The sequence below is a fragment of the Nomascus leucogenys genome, chromosome 18, assembly GCF_006542625.1.
Source record: "Nomascus leucogenys isolate Asia chromosome 18, Asia_NLE_v1, whole genome shotgun sequence".
Classification (NCBI taxonomy): Eukaryota; Metazoa; Chordata; class Mammalia; order Primates; family Hylobatidae; genus Nomascus; species Nomascus leucogenys.
The window spans coordinates 44,177,122-44,196,122 of NC_044398.1; the positions used below are offsets into that span (position 1 = coordinate 44,177,122).

Consider the following 19,001-nt stretch of genomic DNA (forward strand, 5'->3'; position numbering starts at 1 on the left):
TCAGCAGAATTGAATAGTTGTGACAGAGACCTTGGGGCCCACAAAACCAATACCTCTTTTCTATATCTCTGCTGTCTTGTGTGATAGCTACTAGCCAAATGTGGCTTTTGAGCACTTGAGTTGTGACTAGTGTGGGTGAGAAACTGATTTTTAATTTTACTTCATTTTAATTCATCTACATTTTAAGTCACATGTGGCTAGTGGCTACCATATGGGACAGCACAATTGTAGACATGCCACCTTTTCCCTAGTTCTTGCCTCCTTGTACTTGACTTTCCTCCTGCTGATGTCTTCGTGGTTTCTATTTAATTAATGGTGCAGACTGTTGTTACAGAATTCATTAGGTTACCATTGCTGATTATCTCATATGTATAGTGTATCAGTAGCCCATTGGTCTCACCAACCGTTTGCCATCTGAGTTCTGTTGTAGACATTCTGTCTTAAGGTTGGGGCAGAGAGCATTTATTTGCTGTAGAAAATGGAAGCCAATAAATTATTGGGAAAGTATGAAAAATTATTTAGCCAGGAATAAAAATCTAGTAAAATCATTGATGCCAAAAATTGCCATTGATTACAAGGACCTGTAAATGTGCCTGTGTATAGTCATGTGTCTCTTGTAACTGTTTGTCTCTTTGTATGTATATGTTTTCATCTTTTCCTGAGATGTTATACTTAAACATGTAAGCTATTAAATATTTTGTGTGTGTTTGTTTCGAAATATAACCTATACCCCCAGTCCACCCCAGGGCTCGTAATTTATTCTTTGTAAATACACGGGACTTGTGGGTGGGGAGAGATTGACATGTTCAGAACTGACAGAAGGCCATGTGCCAAGTGAAGTGATGATGGTGAGACCTGCAGGGCCCAGATCCTGCTGGGCCCTGGGAGCACACAGTGGAGGTTGGATTTTATTCTGTGTGCGTTGTGGAGCCATTGGTTGGTTTTATATAGGAGTGACAGATTTGTGTTTATAAAATGTCTCTGGCTGCTCTGTGGGAAGTGGGTCGCAGGGACCAAGAGCAGAAGCAGAGCGACCAGTTGGAGACTTCTTATCTTAGTAGAGGCATGATGTGATGGGCCTTGGTGACAGCAGCGGAGTTGGAGAAAAATGAAAACAGTTTACGTACATTTTGGAGGTTGAGCCAAAAGACTTTGGTAAGACCAGGTTTGAGGCAAATCAAGAGTTCATTTAGGACAAGTCAGTCAGGAGATGCCTAAGCAGGTCATGGCTAGAGGGGTACATCCAGGAACCATCAACAGAGTGGGCGCTGTCACCTAGGGAGAGCACAGAGAGGCTCTTTCCAGTTACTTTTCTTTGTATTCAGTATCCGCTTGGTGAAATCTTGCAAGTTTTTAAGATGTAGCTTAGATTTCATTACTTTTGACACCTAAGATCAGTTTGAGTTTGACACCTAGGATGAGCCTTTTCCTTTGTTTACATGTAAACACCTCCATATTTTGTCACTTTTTTTTTTTTTTTTGAGATGGAGTTTTGCTCTTGTCGCCCAGGCTGAAGTGCAATGGCTTGATCTCTGCTCACTGCAACCTCCACCTCCCAGGTTCAAGTGATTCTCCTGCCTCAGCCATCTGAATACTGGGACTACAGGCGCCTGCCACCACGCCCAGCCAATTTTTAAATATTTTTAGTAGAGACGGGGTTTCACCATGTTGACCAGGCTGGTCTTGAACTCCTGACCTCAGGTCATCCACCCACTTCGGCCTCCCAAAGTGCTGGGATTACAGGCGTGAGTCACCGCACCTGGCCTTGTATTTTGTCACTTTTCACATTGTATTTATTTGCTTTTGTGCTTATTCCCCCTCTGCTTTCCACCAAGTTTCTCAAGGCCACATAGGTGGTTTTGATGCCACATCTTTGTGTTTCTAGCATTTAATACCTTGCCTGCACATAATAGATCCCTAATAAGTATTCTGTTGAATATTTGGCAATAATAGAAGCTCCAGATACAACTACTGTAATTGAGTTTTTTGTCTCATAAATTCAAATACTATTCTAGAAAGTTTCATATAACTTTGAGTTTTTCATGTATCAGTGATCTTTTAGTGTTAGGATCTTCGTTATTAGTAACATCTTCATTTGTATACTATTTTACATGTAGTTAAGCACTTTAGTAGATATTCATTTGATCTACCTATAACTTCTTGATTTGAATTAGGCAGGAATTATTATCACCATTTTCTATAGATAGCTGAGGTTCAGAGAGTAACTTATCTGTGCCCATAACTGGGACTTGAACCCTTCACTTCTTGCTGTTATCTCAAGTGATATTTCTGCCACACTAAACTGCTTTTTCTGTGTCACTAGATTTTTGAAAAATCAATTGCTGTGATATATACTGTTTGTTCTCCAGAGCTGAATTGATAAGTGTCTTCTGTTAATGTAATAGGATTTTAAAGCTGGTTAGGTGCCCTCACCTGTCCTCTACTCCTATAGCCTTATAGAGTAAATGAAGCCTGGAAAAGTGACATGGCTTGCCCAAGACCATCCAGCTAGGTAAAGCGGGGTAGGCCCACGGCAAAACAGAATCCCAGTCTCCTCATTTCCTGCTCAGTGGATTTCTTCCCTTCCTGTACCTCCTGCTTCCCCCACACCATCTTTTACAGTTGATGTTTCTAACATAAATGAGGTCTTTCCGCTTTGTAGCAATCAGGTCCAACGGAAGCCTTGACATCATATTACGGAATTTATTTCTGAAAGGAGAGTGGTGTGGGGGGCGCGGGGATGAGTAATACATGTATGTACGCAAACTTCCAGCTTTTTTTTTTGAAGTGTTTTCTCTCCTGGCCGGGCACGGTGGCTCATGCCTGTAATCCCAGCACTTTGGGAGACTGAGGCAAGTGGATCACTTGAGGTCAGGAGAGACCAGCCTGGCCAACATGGTGAAACCCTGTCTCTACCAACAAAATACAAAAAAATTAGCTAGGCATCGTGTGGGGTGCCTGTAATCCCAGCTACTCGGGAGGCTGAGGCAGGAGAATCGCTTGAACCTGGAAGGCGGAGGTTGCAGTGAGCCGAGATTGCACCAGTGCACTCCAGCCTGGGTGACAGAGTGAGACTCTATCTCAAAAATAAATAAATAAAAATGTTTTCTATACTCATTCAGTAGCAAATTCTTTTACTAAATATTCAGTATAAGAAAGTGAAGGTTATTGGCCAGGCATGGTGTCTCACGCCTAGATTCCCAGCACTTTGGGAGACTGAGGCAGGAGGATCGCTTGAGCCAGGAGTTCAAGACCAACCTGAGCAGTATAGGGAGACCTTGTCCTTACAAAGAATTTAAAAATTAGCCGGGCATGGTGGCATGTGCCCTTGGTCCCAGCTACTCCAGAGGCTGTGGTGGGAGGATCACTTGAGCCTGGGAGGTTGAGGCTGCAGTGAGCTCTGATCACATCACTGTACTCCAGCCTGGGCAAGAGTGAGATCATGTCTCAAAAAAAAAAAAAAAAAAAATGAAGATTATTAAAACTGAAGGCATGGAATCATCAAAACACTGTTTAGCAGCACTTTTTCTGTTACCAGTGTGTGCATATGTGATATTTTTTGTCTTTTCAGTAGTTTATCTCATCAGTATGGTAAATGTAAAATCAAGTCTGTGTGTGTCTTGAACCGCTTATTTAACATTTATAATGAAATACATATACACTTGTCTGTTTGGTTCTACCTTTCATTCCCTTGAGAGTAACCCACAAAGAATGGCCTAGCTGAGTCAGAGAGAGGAAGTAATTAGTAGAGCAGTTTTTTTAGTGCTGTTCTGCTTCCAACCTGAAAGATTTAGTACCAAATATGACAGTGTCTGTCACTGCTGGCTACTAGACTCTAGTGTAAGAACATAGTTCCATTTCTGTGAGCTAACTGCTGCCCTTCTATAACCTTCAGTTTCTGCCAGCATGGTCTGCATTCAAACCAATGACCTTGAGGTGAAAGTCTCCAGATAACATGATTGGTCCCCATGCTCTCATAATTTCGTTACTTAAGCAATTAAAGGCCAAAGCAAGATGCTTAGTAACTCCTTTTCCACATAGAGGCACAAATAAAGGAAAGCTGGTCACAAGTTTTGAACCAAAGAGTTAAAAGAAGAATCATAACTTGTCTCTATTTAATGATTGGAAACTCTCACAGACTTCTCTGAAGTCTCTCCCCGTTTTGTACCTTTCTTACAAGTGATGACTGTATACTTTTACTTGGCAGGGGAGAGACCACGGTCACAAAGGTGGTTTTCCCAGGGCGAGGCTTATTCATTGCACTCCGGATGTGCTGACCCCTGCGATTTCCCCAAATGTGGGAAACTCAACTGCATAATTGTGGTAGTGGGGGACTGCATTCATGCCTTTCCCTGGTTAAATTAAAATTTGTTTAAGTTTTTTTTTTTTTTTTTTTTTGAGACGGAGTCTCGCTCTGTCACCCAGGTTGGAGTGCAGTGGCGTGATCTCGGCTCACTGCAAGCTCCGCCTCCCGGGTTCACACCATTCTCCTGCCTCAGCCTCTCCCGAGTAGCTGGGACTACAGGCACCCGCCACCACGCCCTGCTAATTTTTTGTATTTTTAGTAGAGACGGGGTTTCACCGTGGTCTCAATCTCCTGACCTCGTGATCCGCCCACCTCGCCCTCCCAAAGTGCTGGGATTACAAGCGTGAGCCACTGCGCCCGGCCAAGTTATTTTAAAAATACAAAAAACAAGATTTGACTGTATTCTGCCTTGCGCCACTCGTTTGTCTTTCACTAGTGCAAAAATTGTGATATAGCTGTCTTCATATACCCCACAATACCTGGTGCAGTAATTCTGTGCATACTAACTTAATAAATGTCTGTTTGTTGTATGAATGAAATTTATATTTCTAAAGAAACATGCTAGCTATAATTATTGTGATAAGAAAGCTTTAACAACTTTTTCTCATTGAGAATTGTCATGAAACAATGAGCTTTTCAGAAATGATTTACTTAACAAATTCCATATTTGAATGCAGGACAGAATCTGGACAGTATGCTCCATGGCACTGGGATGAAATCAGACTCCGACCAGAAAAAGTCAGAAAATGGAGTAACCTTAGCACCAGAGGATACCTTGCCTTTTTTAAAGTGCTATTGCTCAGGGCACTGCCCGGATGATGCTATTAATAACACATGCATGTAAGTATTTTATGCAGCCCTTCTTAAGAGTTAGGAGAATAGAGTTGCATTTAGTGCTATTTTAAGAATTGTTAAACTTGTCTGAGGTTTTTTTTCCTTCATATATGGTATCTTTCCAGGAAGCCAAAAAGCCTTTTGTTTTGTATATTAGAACATTACTCCATTAAATGATTGATAGGTGAGTTACTATATTAGAATTATGTTATAATGCAGCTTTTAAAATAAGATCAAAGGGATCTAGTATTTGTTTAACATCTGAGTTTTTAATGATCTTTTAATCTTAAATTTATTGATGCTCATTTTAGAAAACTTAAGAGATTACCAAAAAAGAAATCAGAAAACTCACTGACAACCTCCTACTTTTTAATTTAAAAAAAAAAAAAAGACGGAGTCTCGCTCTGTCACCCAGGCTGGAGTGCAGTGTCGCGATCTCGGCTCACTGCAAGCTCCGCCTCCCGGGTTCACGCCATTTTCCTGCCTCAGCCTCTCCGAGAAGCTGGGACTACAGGCGCCCGCCACCACGCCCGGCTAATTTTTTTTTTGTATTTTTAGTAGAGACGGGGTTTCACCGTGGTCTGGATCTCCTGACCTCGTGATCCGCCCGCCTCGGCCTCCGAAAGTGCTGGGATTACAAGCGTGAGCCACTGCGCCCGGCCTAAATTTTTTTGTTTTATAACTATAGACAGGGTCTTGCTATGTTGCCCAGGCTGGTCTCAAACTCCTGGGCTCAAGCAATCCTTCCACCTCAGCCTCCCAAAGTGCTGGGATTACTAGGGTGAGCTGCCACACCTGGCCTCTTACTTCTTAATTAGTTGAAATATTTTGCAGATATATATAAATCATATTGTGTTAATTTTATGCTTTTTTCTTACCTGTGAATTTACCAATCCAAATCTGATTTATAAAACTATTATAATTTTTCTAGTGTATTTCATGTTAACTGCACAACATGTTTATATATGTTCATGTAATTCTAGTCCATATTTGTTGGAAACATTGACATATTGACTTAATAAGACCGAAAAAAATTGCCTAAACAACTCAACCTCATCAGTCAATTGTCTCCTTGTTATAGAGGCAATAACGAATGTCATATTGTACTTTTAATAATTGTATGCTCCCTGAATGAACCAGATAGAAAGCATGAAACTTTACACGTAAACTCTTGAACCTGCATGACGGTCATCATGTCTTAGGTTTGCTGCTTGTCCCCTGGTGGTGGTGAGCTCTGCTTGGCTGACTGTGACTAGTTTTCCATTTATACCTTCCTGGGAGTTTGCCAGCAGGGAACTGCTTTCTGCTATGTCACCAAATAATGTTTTGCTAAACTTCTTGTCTGTAGCACCTGCCTGATATAATGGGCTGTCTGTTAGTGGCTTAGTAACCCAGAGTAAAACCTAATCATCCATTTTAACAGAATTCTGCCCCACACTTAACATTTTCTTCTCACAGAAAACCAAGAATTCTGCAAAATTCTTCTAAGTAGAAGCAGCACAATTCCTGATATTAACAATAAATAGGAGCACAGAAAAAGCTTTTAGAAATTTCTCCCATACCTGTTGAAGTCTATATGAATATATTAAGGGGAAACTCCAGGATGCTAACACTAAAATAAGAATTTCATTATATATGTATGTAAATTTATTGAAAATTTATTCAAAAGTCCTCTCCCTTCATCATATTCAGTAAAAGGTGCCTTTCAGTCCCCCTTTTTTGGTCATTAAGCCTATTTGTATGTTTCAGAGAAAAGTTTGTTTTTATCTATTATCGTATACAATATGGAAGTACTGAAAAAAATGGGTAAAAAGAGACAGTTATTTTAAAGTATATTTTCAAAACATGACATAAAATTTTATAAATCAGCTTTCTGTGATCACATGACTGTGATTAGCAAAGAAAAGTCACATAACTCCTATGTGGAGGACTTGTTTAATTGAAATCCTTTTCTGCTTGACAAAGGGTTGTCACTGGCCTTTTAGATCGTAGCTCAGATATAACTTTCATTTGTCTTAAAACCTCTTTGGCTTTGCCAATAAATCACATGTGAATGCAATTCTAAATCACAAAACAAAGTATTAAAGGCCATCTGTACCTGTTCACATTCAGACTCAAATTTCATTAGTACTTTCTATGTGAATTTATGTTTTGTTTTGTTTTTTTCTGTTTTAGAACTAATGGACATTGCTTTGCCATCATAGAAGAAGATGACCAGGGAGAAACCACATTAGCTTCAGGGTGTATGAAATATGAAGGATCTGATTTTCAGTGCAAAGTAAGATATAATTTGGGACCCATGAGACAAAGAATTGAGGGGCCATATGAAAGCATCGATTTCCCCCAGGAGAAACGTGCCTGATGTACACATTGCTGTATGTTCACATCAGTAAATATATTGGAGGAATATCTACTGTCTAGATTCTGTCCTATATTCATATGTAGAATTTATAACTAAATCATTTCTGAAAAGCTAATTGTTTGATTACAGTTTCCTTTTTTATTTCCATAGACAGCACCTGGCTGTGTTGCCCAGGCTGGAGTGCAGTGCTGCGACCTCCGCTCACTGCAACCTCAAGCCAGCCTCCTGCCTCAGCCTCCTGAATAGCTGAGACTACAGGTGCATGCCACTATACCTGGCTAATTTTTGTATTTTTTGTAGAGACAAGGTTTTACCATGTTGCCCAGGCTGGTCTCAAACTCCTGGGCTCAAGCAGTCTGCCTGCATCAGCCCACAAAGTGCTGGGATTACAGGTGTGCGCCACTGTGCCCAGCCTGATTACAATTTTCTTTGTTCTCTATTTGGGAAGCTGAAGCAGAAGAATTGCTTGAGCCGGGGAGGCCAAGGTTGCAGTGAGCCGAGATCGTTCCACGGTACTGCAGCCTGAGCCACAGAGCAAGACCCTGTCTCAAAAAAAAAAAAAAAAAAAAAAAATTCTTCTTTCTTTTTTTAAATTTCAACCGTCTTTGGCTACTGATTACAATTTTCAGTGAGAAAAAGTTTCTAAACTTTCTTATCACAATAATTGCAGCTAACGTTTCTTTAAAAATAAAAATTTTATTCAAGTAATATGATTATGGTAATTTAAATTCCAGGTTATTTTACCTTAAAAAAAGTTTTAAATCATCCTAGGTTGTCATGACTGCAAAAAAATTATATTGTCATACTTATTTGTAGATTATAAACTTTACTGAGAAGACTTTTAAGATAGTGGCAGTAACCTTTGTATCACTCTGAGACAACTTAGAAATGTTAAAGATATACTGCAAACTCTAGGGCAACCACTAAAGTTGAAAAAAAAATGTTAAGGCCTTGTAAGGAGGTGTCAGTGGAGCTGCTTTAAAAGCAGCAGCAAAGGAATCAGAATGGTAATAATTTATGAGCATCCTGATGGCTCTGGGTTATAAACCTGATCTCTTCAAAATTCTGTATAGTAATTTTGTCCCAGGAGATCCTTCCAGTGTTTCTGAAAACCAGCTCCAGATAGAATTGTTTGTGCATAATTTAAGTCTCAGCTATGTTAGAAAGTTGTTCCTATTATTTGGAAATTCTCAGGACGGAGGCCGGGCGCGGTGGTTTACGCCTGTAATCCCAGCACTTTGGGAAGCCGAGGTGGGTGGATCACGAGGTCTGGAGATCAAGACCATCCTGGCTGACACAGTGAAACCCCATCTCTACTAAAAATACAAAAAATTAGCTGGACATGGTGGCGGGCGCCTGTCATCCCAGCTACTCGGGAGGCTGAGGCAGGAGAATGGCATGAACCCGGGAGGTGGAGCTTGCAGTGAGCTGAGATCACATCACTGCACGCCAGTCTGGGCGACAGAGCGAGACTCTGTCTCAACAAAGAAAAAAAAGAAAAGAAATTCTCAGGATGGATAGAAACCTTAAAGGTTATATGTTTCAACCTCTCGGCTAATGTTTGGAATCACCCTCTTTGCAAATGACTGCAAATCTATCTTCCTTTCTGACTCTGAACCATAGAGAACAAACCTAATCTCTCTTTAAGATGACAGCCCTTTACTAAGTAAAAAAAGTGCTTCATCCTACTAGTCTTTGCCCAGTGAAAATAATTGTTCATAATGACCTCAACTAGTCCTTCTATGATCGGCTTTACAGTTACGCACTCTCCACTTCCTCAGTGTAATATGCAGAATTGAGTGTGGTATGACCAAGGAAAAAAGTAGAGAGTAAATAGCCCTGTTCCCTTTTTCTAAACACAGTCTCGTGTTAGATGTTTGGCAGTCATGCCATATTCTTGAACCATTGAGCCTTCTGTCCACTGAAATCCCTATGCCACTCATTCATGCTGCTGCTGAGCCACATCTCCTCCACTCTTCATTGGTGCTGTTGGTTTCTTCACACAAATAAGTAGATGGGAATGGAATGAGGTTTTCGTATACAGTTGTTACATACTTGTCTGTATGAATTTTATCTTATAAGCATTAATCCTTTGCTCTAATTTGTTGGGATTTAAAGGATGCTAATTCAGTTGTTTCTTCCAGTTTTAGGCTATTTGCATGTTTATCAACCACACATACTATACATTTTTTAATCACTTAAAAAATTGAAGAAAGAGCTATGGTTAGGGTACTGAGCCCGGCAGTAATAACCAGTGTTCAACAGGCCCCTAGAGTAGGCCTGTCCTAAGCTGAATTCACCATTGTAAGTTAGTTGTTAAACTTGACAAGCTGTTCACATCTGTATACTATATATGTGAACCTTTGGATAAGGTGCTCTGCTCTCTTGTTTTCTCATCCATGAAGGAATTACTATAAGGATCAAATAATATACATGGGAATAGTTTAGCACGATTGGCACATAGTAAGGGCTTAATAGATGTTAGCTTTGACCATATTGATTCTTTAATAGAGCAGTCTTCATGCTGTTACCCATATCCGTGGGTACACTTAGACGGTGTTATACAAGGGTAACGGGCACGTTTTAAGGGAATCAGTTTTTGGATCCTAAACTTCAGTAGGTCCTGTTGCTGAATATTTCTCTGCCTGAGAACAGAACTTCTCAAGCAGTTCTCTTTCCCTTAGTCACTTTTCATAGTCAACCCCTCCTAGTTTACAAATGGAAGGCCTGAGGTGTAAAACTTCAAGTTTCCAAACGGTGTTGTAATTCGAAGTAAAGGCATCAGTGTAGGCTATGTCGGGATATCAAATAAGTGTTTACATGACAGATGGTTTTCAATTGTTTGCTTTCAACCAAGTTGCTGGATCATTGAAAATAATTTTTGATGATAGGATCTTTATGGCACTTTTAGCACATGCTTTGGAAGGACTTTAAACAGTTACAGGCTGGTCATGGTGGCGCGATGGCCCAAGCCTGTAATCCCAGCACTTTGGGAGGCCGAGGTGAGCGGATCACCTGAGGTCAGGTCTTAGAGACCAGCCTGATCAATGTGGCGACACCCTGTCTCCACTGATAATACAAAACTTAGTCGGGTGTGGTGGCACGTGCCTTTAATCCCAGCTACTTGGGAGGCTGAGACAGGAGAATTGCTTGAACACAGGAGGTGGAGGTTGCAGTGAGCCAAAATCATGCCATTGCACTCCAGCCTAGGCAACAAGACGAAACTCCATCCAAAAAAAAAAAAAAAAAAAAAAAATTATGGGACAGTGGTATAACAACGTCTTTCCATGATCATCATCTTGCTTATGTGAATAAATTGTCTTGATGATGACAAAAGGAAAAATACGAATAAGATTAATGATGAATCTTCTCACTTTAGCAGTAATTTTTATCCATGAATTCGTGAACTGATTTGTTTTAAAAGTCCCATCCATATCATTAAGAAATGCCTGGCCAGGTGCAGTGGCTCATGCCTGTAATCCCAGCACTTCTGGAGGCCGAGATGGGTAGATTGCTTGAGCTCACAAGTTTGAGACCAGCCTGGGCAACATGGCAGAACCCCATCTCTACAAAAATTAGCTGGGCCTGGTGGCTCATGCCTGTAATTCTAGCACTTTGGGAGGCCAAGGCAGGCAGATCACCTGAGGTCAGGAGTTTCAGACTAGCCTGGCCAACATGGTGAAACCCTGTCTCTACTAAAAATACAAAAATTAGCCAGGCGTGGTGGCACACTTGGGAGGCTGAGGCAGGAGAATCGTTTGAACCCAGGAGGTGGAGGTTGCAGTGAGCCGAGATAGCACCACTGCACTCCAGCCTGGGTAACAGAGCGAGACTCCGTCTCAAAAAAAAAAAAAAAAAGCTGAGGTGGGGGGATGACTTGAGCCCGGGAGGCAGAGGTCGTAGTGAGCTGAGATCATGCAACTCCACTCTAGTGTGCAGAGTGATAGCCAGATCTTGTATCATAAAGAAAAAGAAAAAATGCCCTTTCCAATAACATTTTCTTAAGTTTGTATTTAATAAAGATTGTAACATATATATTGTTTTGATCAATTTTATGCTAATAATGGTTATGATAAACTAGAATAATTTTCTAAGACTTAAAGACAGACAGTTATAGGAAATAAAAGAATTTTTATGTACTTTGATGTGGACAGTTATATATTTAGGACATAATTATCATGGGTGATATTGAAAGGAAATAAGAGTTCAAGGAGAAATAAGAGTTCTAGTGTAAAATTTCTCATTGCTAAAAGAAGCATTTGTTCATTTATTCTTTAAACTGATGATAATGGGTATCAAATTGCAGTGCTATTTAGATTCTACTGAATGCATTAAAAAATGATGTAACACTTCTATTTCAAAATGAGGTAACAATTCTATGTCAAAGTGTCATTATGTACAGTAAGCCAGAAATTATTAATATATTGCAGCCATTTAAATTTATGGTGAAAATTTTTAAGTGTCAGCTGAAAAATACGTGAAGGGTACGTTGCTTTTAAGAATTGGGTTACGCCAACAAAAATTTTGACCAGCACTTACCTAACTTTCTGTATTTCTTGGTAAACGTCACCCAAGCACAGCTCTGTCATGCTCATCCTCACCCTTTCCCCAGTGTCTTCACGCACTGCCAGGTGTGGCGCAGAACAGATGTGAGTGCCTCTTACCAGGCCTCGCGTTCTTCCACTCCCCAGGCTGCATTGGTAAATTGTGCTTATTCTGTTTCCTCCTATAGGACAAATTATTTTTCAGAAACCTCGCTGCCATTCCTTGTAACTTGGCTTCAGTTCCTTCCTCATATACTGTCTCCAGCCCAAGCACACTGAATAAGTTTATTTAAGTCAGAATCACTTACTTCATAAGTGCCGAGTAAATTTGTTTCCCACAAAAATTCATATTCCCCACATAAATCTAGAAATACAGAATTGACTTGGGCAGAGGGTACGGGTGGAGAGTGCAGGAAAAGGAAGGGCTGTGTCACCCAAATTCATAATCTCGACAAACCCAATTTTTGCCTACCCAGATATATAGTTAACCTGAGTAAGACAGACGTGAGATGAGTCAGGTGTTGCTTATTCTTACTGAAGCCACACTGGGTCTTTAGGGGCTTATAAGTTTTTTGGCTTAGTCTAGAATCTCATCTGGGATTCATGTCAAGCAAGAGGAAGGGAAGTTAATTTATTGAATATTTGCTATATGTGTATAGTATCTTAGGGATTCAGTATATTCTACCTTGTTTCCCCCCAACTACTCTATAGAGCAGATTTTTTTAAAGACAGGGTATTGCTCCATCACCCAGGCTGGAGTGCAGTGGCGCAATCACAGCTCACCGCAGCCTCAGCCTCCTGGGCTCAAGTGATCCTCCCACCTCAGCCTCCTTAGTAGCTGGGACCACAGGCGTGCACCACCACACCTGGCTGATTTAAAAATTTTTTTAGAGATGGGGTCTCACTATATTGCCCAGCCTGGTCTCAAACTCCTCCGCTCAAGCCATTCTGCCGCTTCAGCTTCCCAAAGTGCTAGGATTACAGGTGTGAGCCACTGTGCCCAGCTCATCTTTTTTTAACCTGTATTTTTTAGCACACTAAAGCCCAGAGATAAATTACTTGCTCAAGGTCACAAAGTGAACAACTGGCAAAGCTAGGATTCAAACTGTTTGATTCCAAAACCCTTGTATTTTCTGTAATACTATGCTCCTTAATCTGTTGGCAGAGTCTATTTTTGGCTTCTTTTTAAAAATTATTATTTTTAGAGATAGGGTCTCACTACATTGCCCAGGCTGGACTTGAACTCCTAGGTTCAAGCGATCCTCATGCCTCAGCCTCCCAAGTAGCTGGGATTGTAGGCACACACCACCACACCCAGCTTAAAGTCTACTTTCTTTCCCTTTTAAAGAAAAGGGACATATATAATACACATATATATAACATATATATAAACATATATACATGTTTATATAAAAATGTTTATATAAAAATATAACATTCTGTTATCTATCATAGTTTCCAACACTCCATCTTTCTGAAGTCTTTAAATTACGCCTGTCTTTCAGCCATCTCTCTTACAAGGGCTGTCATCTTCCTGGGATATAATTCACCTAGGTTAGAATATAGGAACTCATAAGGAGTACAAAAACATCGTAAGATCTCTTCGTATATTTGGGATATCATTTCCCACTTAGTAGTGTTTGAGTTACCTTCGTCGTCCCTGTCAGCATCCTTCATAGAGAAAAAGAAACAAGACAGGAGTTGAAGAATTGTTCGTTTTTGTCCTTATCATCCACTGTCATGTCAGCAGTACATCTGTTGCTTGGAGAAACCCCATGCTGCCAAAGAAACCCTTTCTTGGTTTTTCTTTGCACTTTTCTCTTCTGCAAGGCCAAACTCAATTTAGCTTTCCTGGAACCCTTTTTGGATGCTTGGCACTTCTTTCATTCATCGTTAGTTATATGATTTTCGTTTCCTCCTTCATGTGTTTTCTCTGAATCTGGGATTATTTCAGACTCTCCAGTTTAACCCTAACTTTTTTCTCTCTCTCCTTATGATCATTTAAAAGTAAAAATTGTTTAAAAGTTATTAATAAAACTTCATTTAAAATATAAAATATGTATTTGGAGATTTCCAAATGTTCTTGACCATCTTCCCAACAGAATCTGAAGTCACGGGCTCATGTTTACCTCTTTAAAGTCATAGCTGATTATACTGAGGCTTTTCCTTAATTTCTGCTTACATTCTTGTTACTTGTGTAGTGGCAAACAGTTCTTTACTATTCACATGTTGGTCAGAATGGCAGTTCTCCCCAGGCTGTGCTGAAATGGCAGCATTCAACTTGTCAGATATTGTATTGTTAATCCAATAAAACATCACATGCAAGTGCTGCTGCCCTTCCAGTGACTGTGTCCTTCTCTGTGCTAGCTTTCTGCTCTTTTAGGGACAGTCTCCTTGCTGGCTGGTGATCTGTAATCAGCTCTCAGGAATGCTTTCTGTAGTTTGTCCTTCCCTCACCACGGATGCTCAACTTGCCTCCGCATCAGGCTCATGACTTCCGACGTGGCTGGGGTAGGCAGGGTCTGCAGCGGCTTCTGCATGCTCAGCTGCCTTGCTAACCAGCCTTTTCTTTGGACTAGGACACCCTCCACTTTGTAGTCTGATCTTATATCTCATCCACATCTCAGTACCACAGTGAGATTATATGTACCAGACCAGTTTATGATTGTAATTACCTAAGTTCGGGTTTGGTGTTCTAATCTAGTGTCTAACACACCATCCACATAGATATGTTCTTAAGAAAAGCCATTTTGCAGTCTTCACTATTTCAGCACAAATTTTAATCTTTCAATAATCTTTTTACATATAAAATTTGCAGGCCCCTTTCACTCACTGAATTAGAAATTGTATTTTATGAATACTAAAAAGACGTATCATCAGTTTAAAATACCAAACCATTTCTAATTTTATCATTACTCTTCTTTTAGGATTCTCCAAAAGCCCAGCTACGCCGGACAATAGAATGTTGTCGGACCAATTTATGTAACCAGTATTTGCAACCCACACTGCCCCCTGTTGTCATAGGTAGGTTAGCCGAGAAAAGTCGGAGCATGCTTCTCAAATATCTTCTCTGGTTTTACAGTAACCAGGCTACCTAGAATTGAACACTTCAGATTATTTTTTCATTTCATTGTTTATTTCATTGTTTACTTTTATCATCAGGTCCGTTTTTTGATGGCAGCATTCGATGGCTGGTTTTGCTCATTTCTATGGCTGTCTGCATAATTGCTATGATCATCTTCTCCAGCTGCTTTTGTTACAAGTAAGAAGATATTTATTTTGAAGCAAAATATTTTGTCAAATGTTAGATGTCAACCGCTGTTTGTAAAGCCAGTTGCAGAAACCATTAACTTGTATTCTCTGGTTGTATATCTCCTTTATGTAACTGGACTATAGTTCTCTTAAGGGAAAAGGACCTTACTACCAATTAATTAATTGGGCACAATTTCATACTTCTTGTATGTTCATGAATACTTAATGATTTTCTTATTAATGGAATAGTGAGCTTTCTGGTATCTGAATGTTTTCAGTCTGTCCCAAGAAACCCCACTGCGTTATAATTCTGTTTTTTTTTTTTTTTTTTTGCGTTATAATTCTCTAGAAATTTGGAGCTCCAGAATTGTTTGCATGTAGCCATGATTTCAGAAGACAGTTGCCAAAAAAGAAGAGTAATAAGAGACAGTCCCTAATGGATATAAACTTTAATAATAAAACATTATCATACCAACCTAGATACATTAATGAAACAAGTTAGTAAACCCATAAATAAACAAACCCAAGTGCCCAAGTACATACAGTAATTTAGCATATGATAAAGGAAACACTTCAGATTACTGAGGAAAAGACGTTCGCATACCTCCTTGTTTTTTTTTTTTTTTTTTTTTTTGAGACGGAGTCTCGCTCTTGCCCAGGCTGGAGTGCAGTGGCGCTATCTTGGCTCACTGCAAGCTCCACCTCCTGGGTTCACGGCATTTTCCTGCCTCAGCCTCCCGAGTAGCTAGGACTACAGGCGCCTGCCACCATGCCCAGCTAATTTTTTGTATTTTTAGTAGAGACGGAGTTTCACCGTGTTAGCCAGGATGGCCCTGATCTCCTGACCTCGTGATCCGCCCACCTCGGCCTCCCAAAGTACTGGGATTATAGGCGTGAGCCACTGCACCCGGCGACCTCCTTGTTTTTATTATAATTCCTCACCCTCAACAATGGGGTACCACAGTTGAGAAACCGTATTTTGGGTCTTTCTAGATAATAGACTTGGAATCTTCTAGGAGATGGGGTGGAGAGGAGAGCTCCACATCTGAGGTAGCCATCATCCCAAATGGCCCCCAGCGATTCTCACTGCCTGGGTTCCTCCCCTTGGGGCCAGTCCCCTCCCGTAACACATCAGGGCTGATCTGTGTGACAAATAGGATATGGCAAAAGTGACTTCCAGGTGTATGTTATAAACAGCTTTGCAGCCTTCACCACGGTCTCTGGGATCACTCACTCGGGGGGAAGCCAGGCATCATGCTATGTGGACACTCAGCTCTGAGAGAGGCCCACACAGGGAGGAACTGAGGCCTCTTGCCAATACCCAGCCTGCAGCCTGTCAGCCTTGAAAGTGAGCCGCCTTGGAAGTGACTGCAAGCTCCTGTCAAGCTTTCAGATGAGTGCAGTCTCAGCTGACATCTGACCCTGAGCTACCCAATCAAGTCACTCCTGAATGCGTGATCCACAGAAACAGTGAGATAACAATTGCTGTTTTAAGCCACTCAGTTTGGGAGTGATTTGCTAACACAGTATTGGATAATCCAGTGTCTGACTTTCTGAAAATTGACTTTCAAGCAGTCTTCTTGGTGTTATTGTCACCCTCAACTTTACTTCCAGAGATAACCACAATGGCCAGTTCCGAAGTTCTTGGGGGAACTCCATAGTATAAACTGATTGCTTCTTGGTTTTCTCAATTTCTAGCCTAAGAATCAGACTTTTTGGGTCTGCAAAGTCAGTACTCATTCATCTGCTTCGTGAATTCCAACAATGTTTACTGTTATTTTATCTCCTTTTCTCCTTGCCTGTTAGACAAAGAAGTTTAAAACTTTTTATTGCTGTTTTAGTGGGCTAGTAAAAGCAAGCAAGTATGCTCAATCGGTTATTTTAAGCTCAAAGTCCCTTCGTCAAATAACTGAATCTTTGCCAGTAAGACAGGTGGTAATATCTCAAGGTGATTTTAATTTATATTTTTCATATTAAAATACTTTTTTTATACATTGGTTTCTTTATTACACAAGGGCACTGTAATGTATATATTATTTTATTTATTTATTTATTTAGAGAGAGAGTCTCACTCTGTCTCCCAGGCTGGAGTGCAGTGATCTCAGCTCACTGCAATCTCTGCCTTCCAGGTTCAAGGAATACTCATGCCTCAGCTGCGCAAGTAACTGGGATTACAGGTATGCACTGCCACACCTGGCTAATTTTTGTATTTTTAGTAAAGACGGGGGTTTCACCATGTTGACCAGGCTGGTCTCGAACTCCTGACCTCAAGTGATCCACCCGCCTTACCTTCCCAAATTGCTGGGATTACAGGCGTGAGCCACCGCACCTGGCCTGTAATGTATATAGTAAAATATTGTTGAGTATGCTTTTATTTTTCTTTTAAGAAAAGAGCTATCTATATTTTTATTTAAATCATGTATTCATTTTGGGGGGCCTGTTTTTCCATTGAATTGCATAGATTTTTTTCTCTTTGATTTATAGAAGCTCTTTATATTTCAGAAATCAGCCCTTTGTAATATGAGCTACCTATACTTTTCTTTTTTTTTTTTTTTTTCATGCTGCGTTACCGCAGAGCTACCTACACTTTTCATTGTGGTGTGTCTTGAGACTGCCTGCAGTACCTTCAGCCACATAGTAAAGAACCCTATCAGCCAGGTGTGTGCTCTCTAAGCAATAGGTAGGATGTTTCTTCTTAAGGAAATCTGTTCAGCCCAAGAGATAAAACCTAAAAATACTGCTGTTAGGGCCCAGTGAAATGGTCCAGGCAGATTATCTTACAGTGAAACTTGTAATCAGTAAACCCTACCCATATACTAACAGCTTGCCAATCAGGGTATCAGGCTGTGAAGGATACTGATCTCTGAGAAACAGGAAACAAGTGAGGTGAGCCTTGTGATTGCCCACCTTCTTCTCCCTGAACAGAGTTTCGGGTTGGGCATCACAGGGGGAACCCGGGTGTAGCTGGTAGGCTGTCTCAGTTTGAAAAGTTGTGAGGAAGCTACCAAGCCTGGGGAAAGAACACCTGAAATGATTGAGAAAACAGTGTTTGGTGCTCACACAAGGCTGGGAGTAGGATCTGTTCACACCAGCTGTGAGGGTTGAAAACCCCATAATTCATAGGTTTTGGTTGAAGGACTCAGGAGGATTTTGCCTCAGTGATGGGGAATAATTAGCCCTAAACTAAACATGGCTCTGGTCTCACCCTAAAAGCAAGCCCCAAACGGATCACACCGTGTCTAAGTCACTGTATCCTAGAACAAAACTCAACAGTATTTATAGGAATATAAAAATATCTGGCATCCAACAAGGTAAAATTCACAATGTCTGCCATCCAATAAATGAATACTATGAATAAATGAATACATATATGGGCCGGGCGTGGTGGCTCATGCCTGTAATCCCAGCACTTTGGGAGGCCGAGGCAGGTGGATCACAAGGTCAGGAGATCGAGACCATCCGGCTAACATGGTGAAACCCCGTCTCTACTAAAAATACAAAAAATTAGCTGGTCGCGGTGGCGGGCGCCTGTAGTCCCAGCTACTCAGGAGGCTGAGGCAGGAGAATGGCATGAGCCCGGGAGGCAGAGCTTGCAGTCAGCCGAGATCGCGCCACTGCACTCTGGCCTGGGAGAAAGAGCAAGACTCCGTCTCAAAAAAAAAAAAAAAAAAAAAAAGAATACATATAAATATGGTCCATAATG

The 19,001-nt window shown here is 40.7% G+C and overlaps 1 protein-coding gene and 1 non-coding gene across 6 annotated transcripts in view; both read left to right on the top strand.

Annotated features, from left to right (window-relative positions):
* BMPR1A (bone morphogenetic protein receptor type 1A) overlaps positions 1-19,001 on the top strand; it is a 175,751-nt gene that overhangs the window by 132,115 nt on the left and 24,635 nt on the right. For all 5 annotated transcript variants that reach the window (XM_003278594.4, XM_030797816.1, XM_030797813.1 and 2 more), the window contains 4 exons: positions 4,984-5,146; positions 7,316-7,418; positions 14,974-15,070; positions 15,209-15,308. In XM_003278594.4, the coding sequence (XP_003278642.1) occupies positions 4,984-5,146; positions 7,316-7,418; positions 14,974-15,070; positions 15,209-15,308 (463 nt within the window). The remainder of the gene's footprint in view (positions 1-4,983; positions 5,147-7,315; positions 7,419-14,973; positions 15,071-15,208; positions 15,309-19,001) is intronic.
* Positions 4,191-4,355, top strand: LOC115831378. The gene has a single exon (XR_004026892.1). It is a non-coding gene; the product is annotated as a U1 spliceosomal RNA (small nuclear RNA).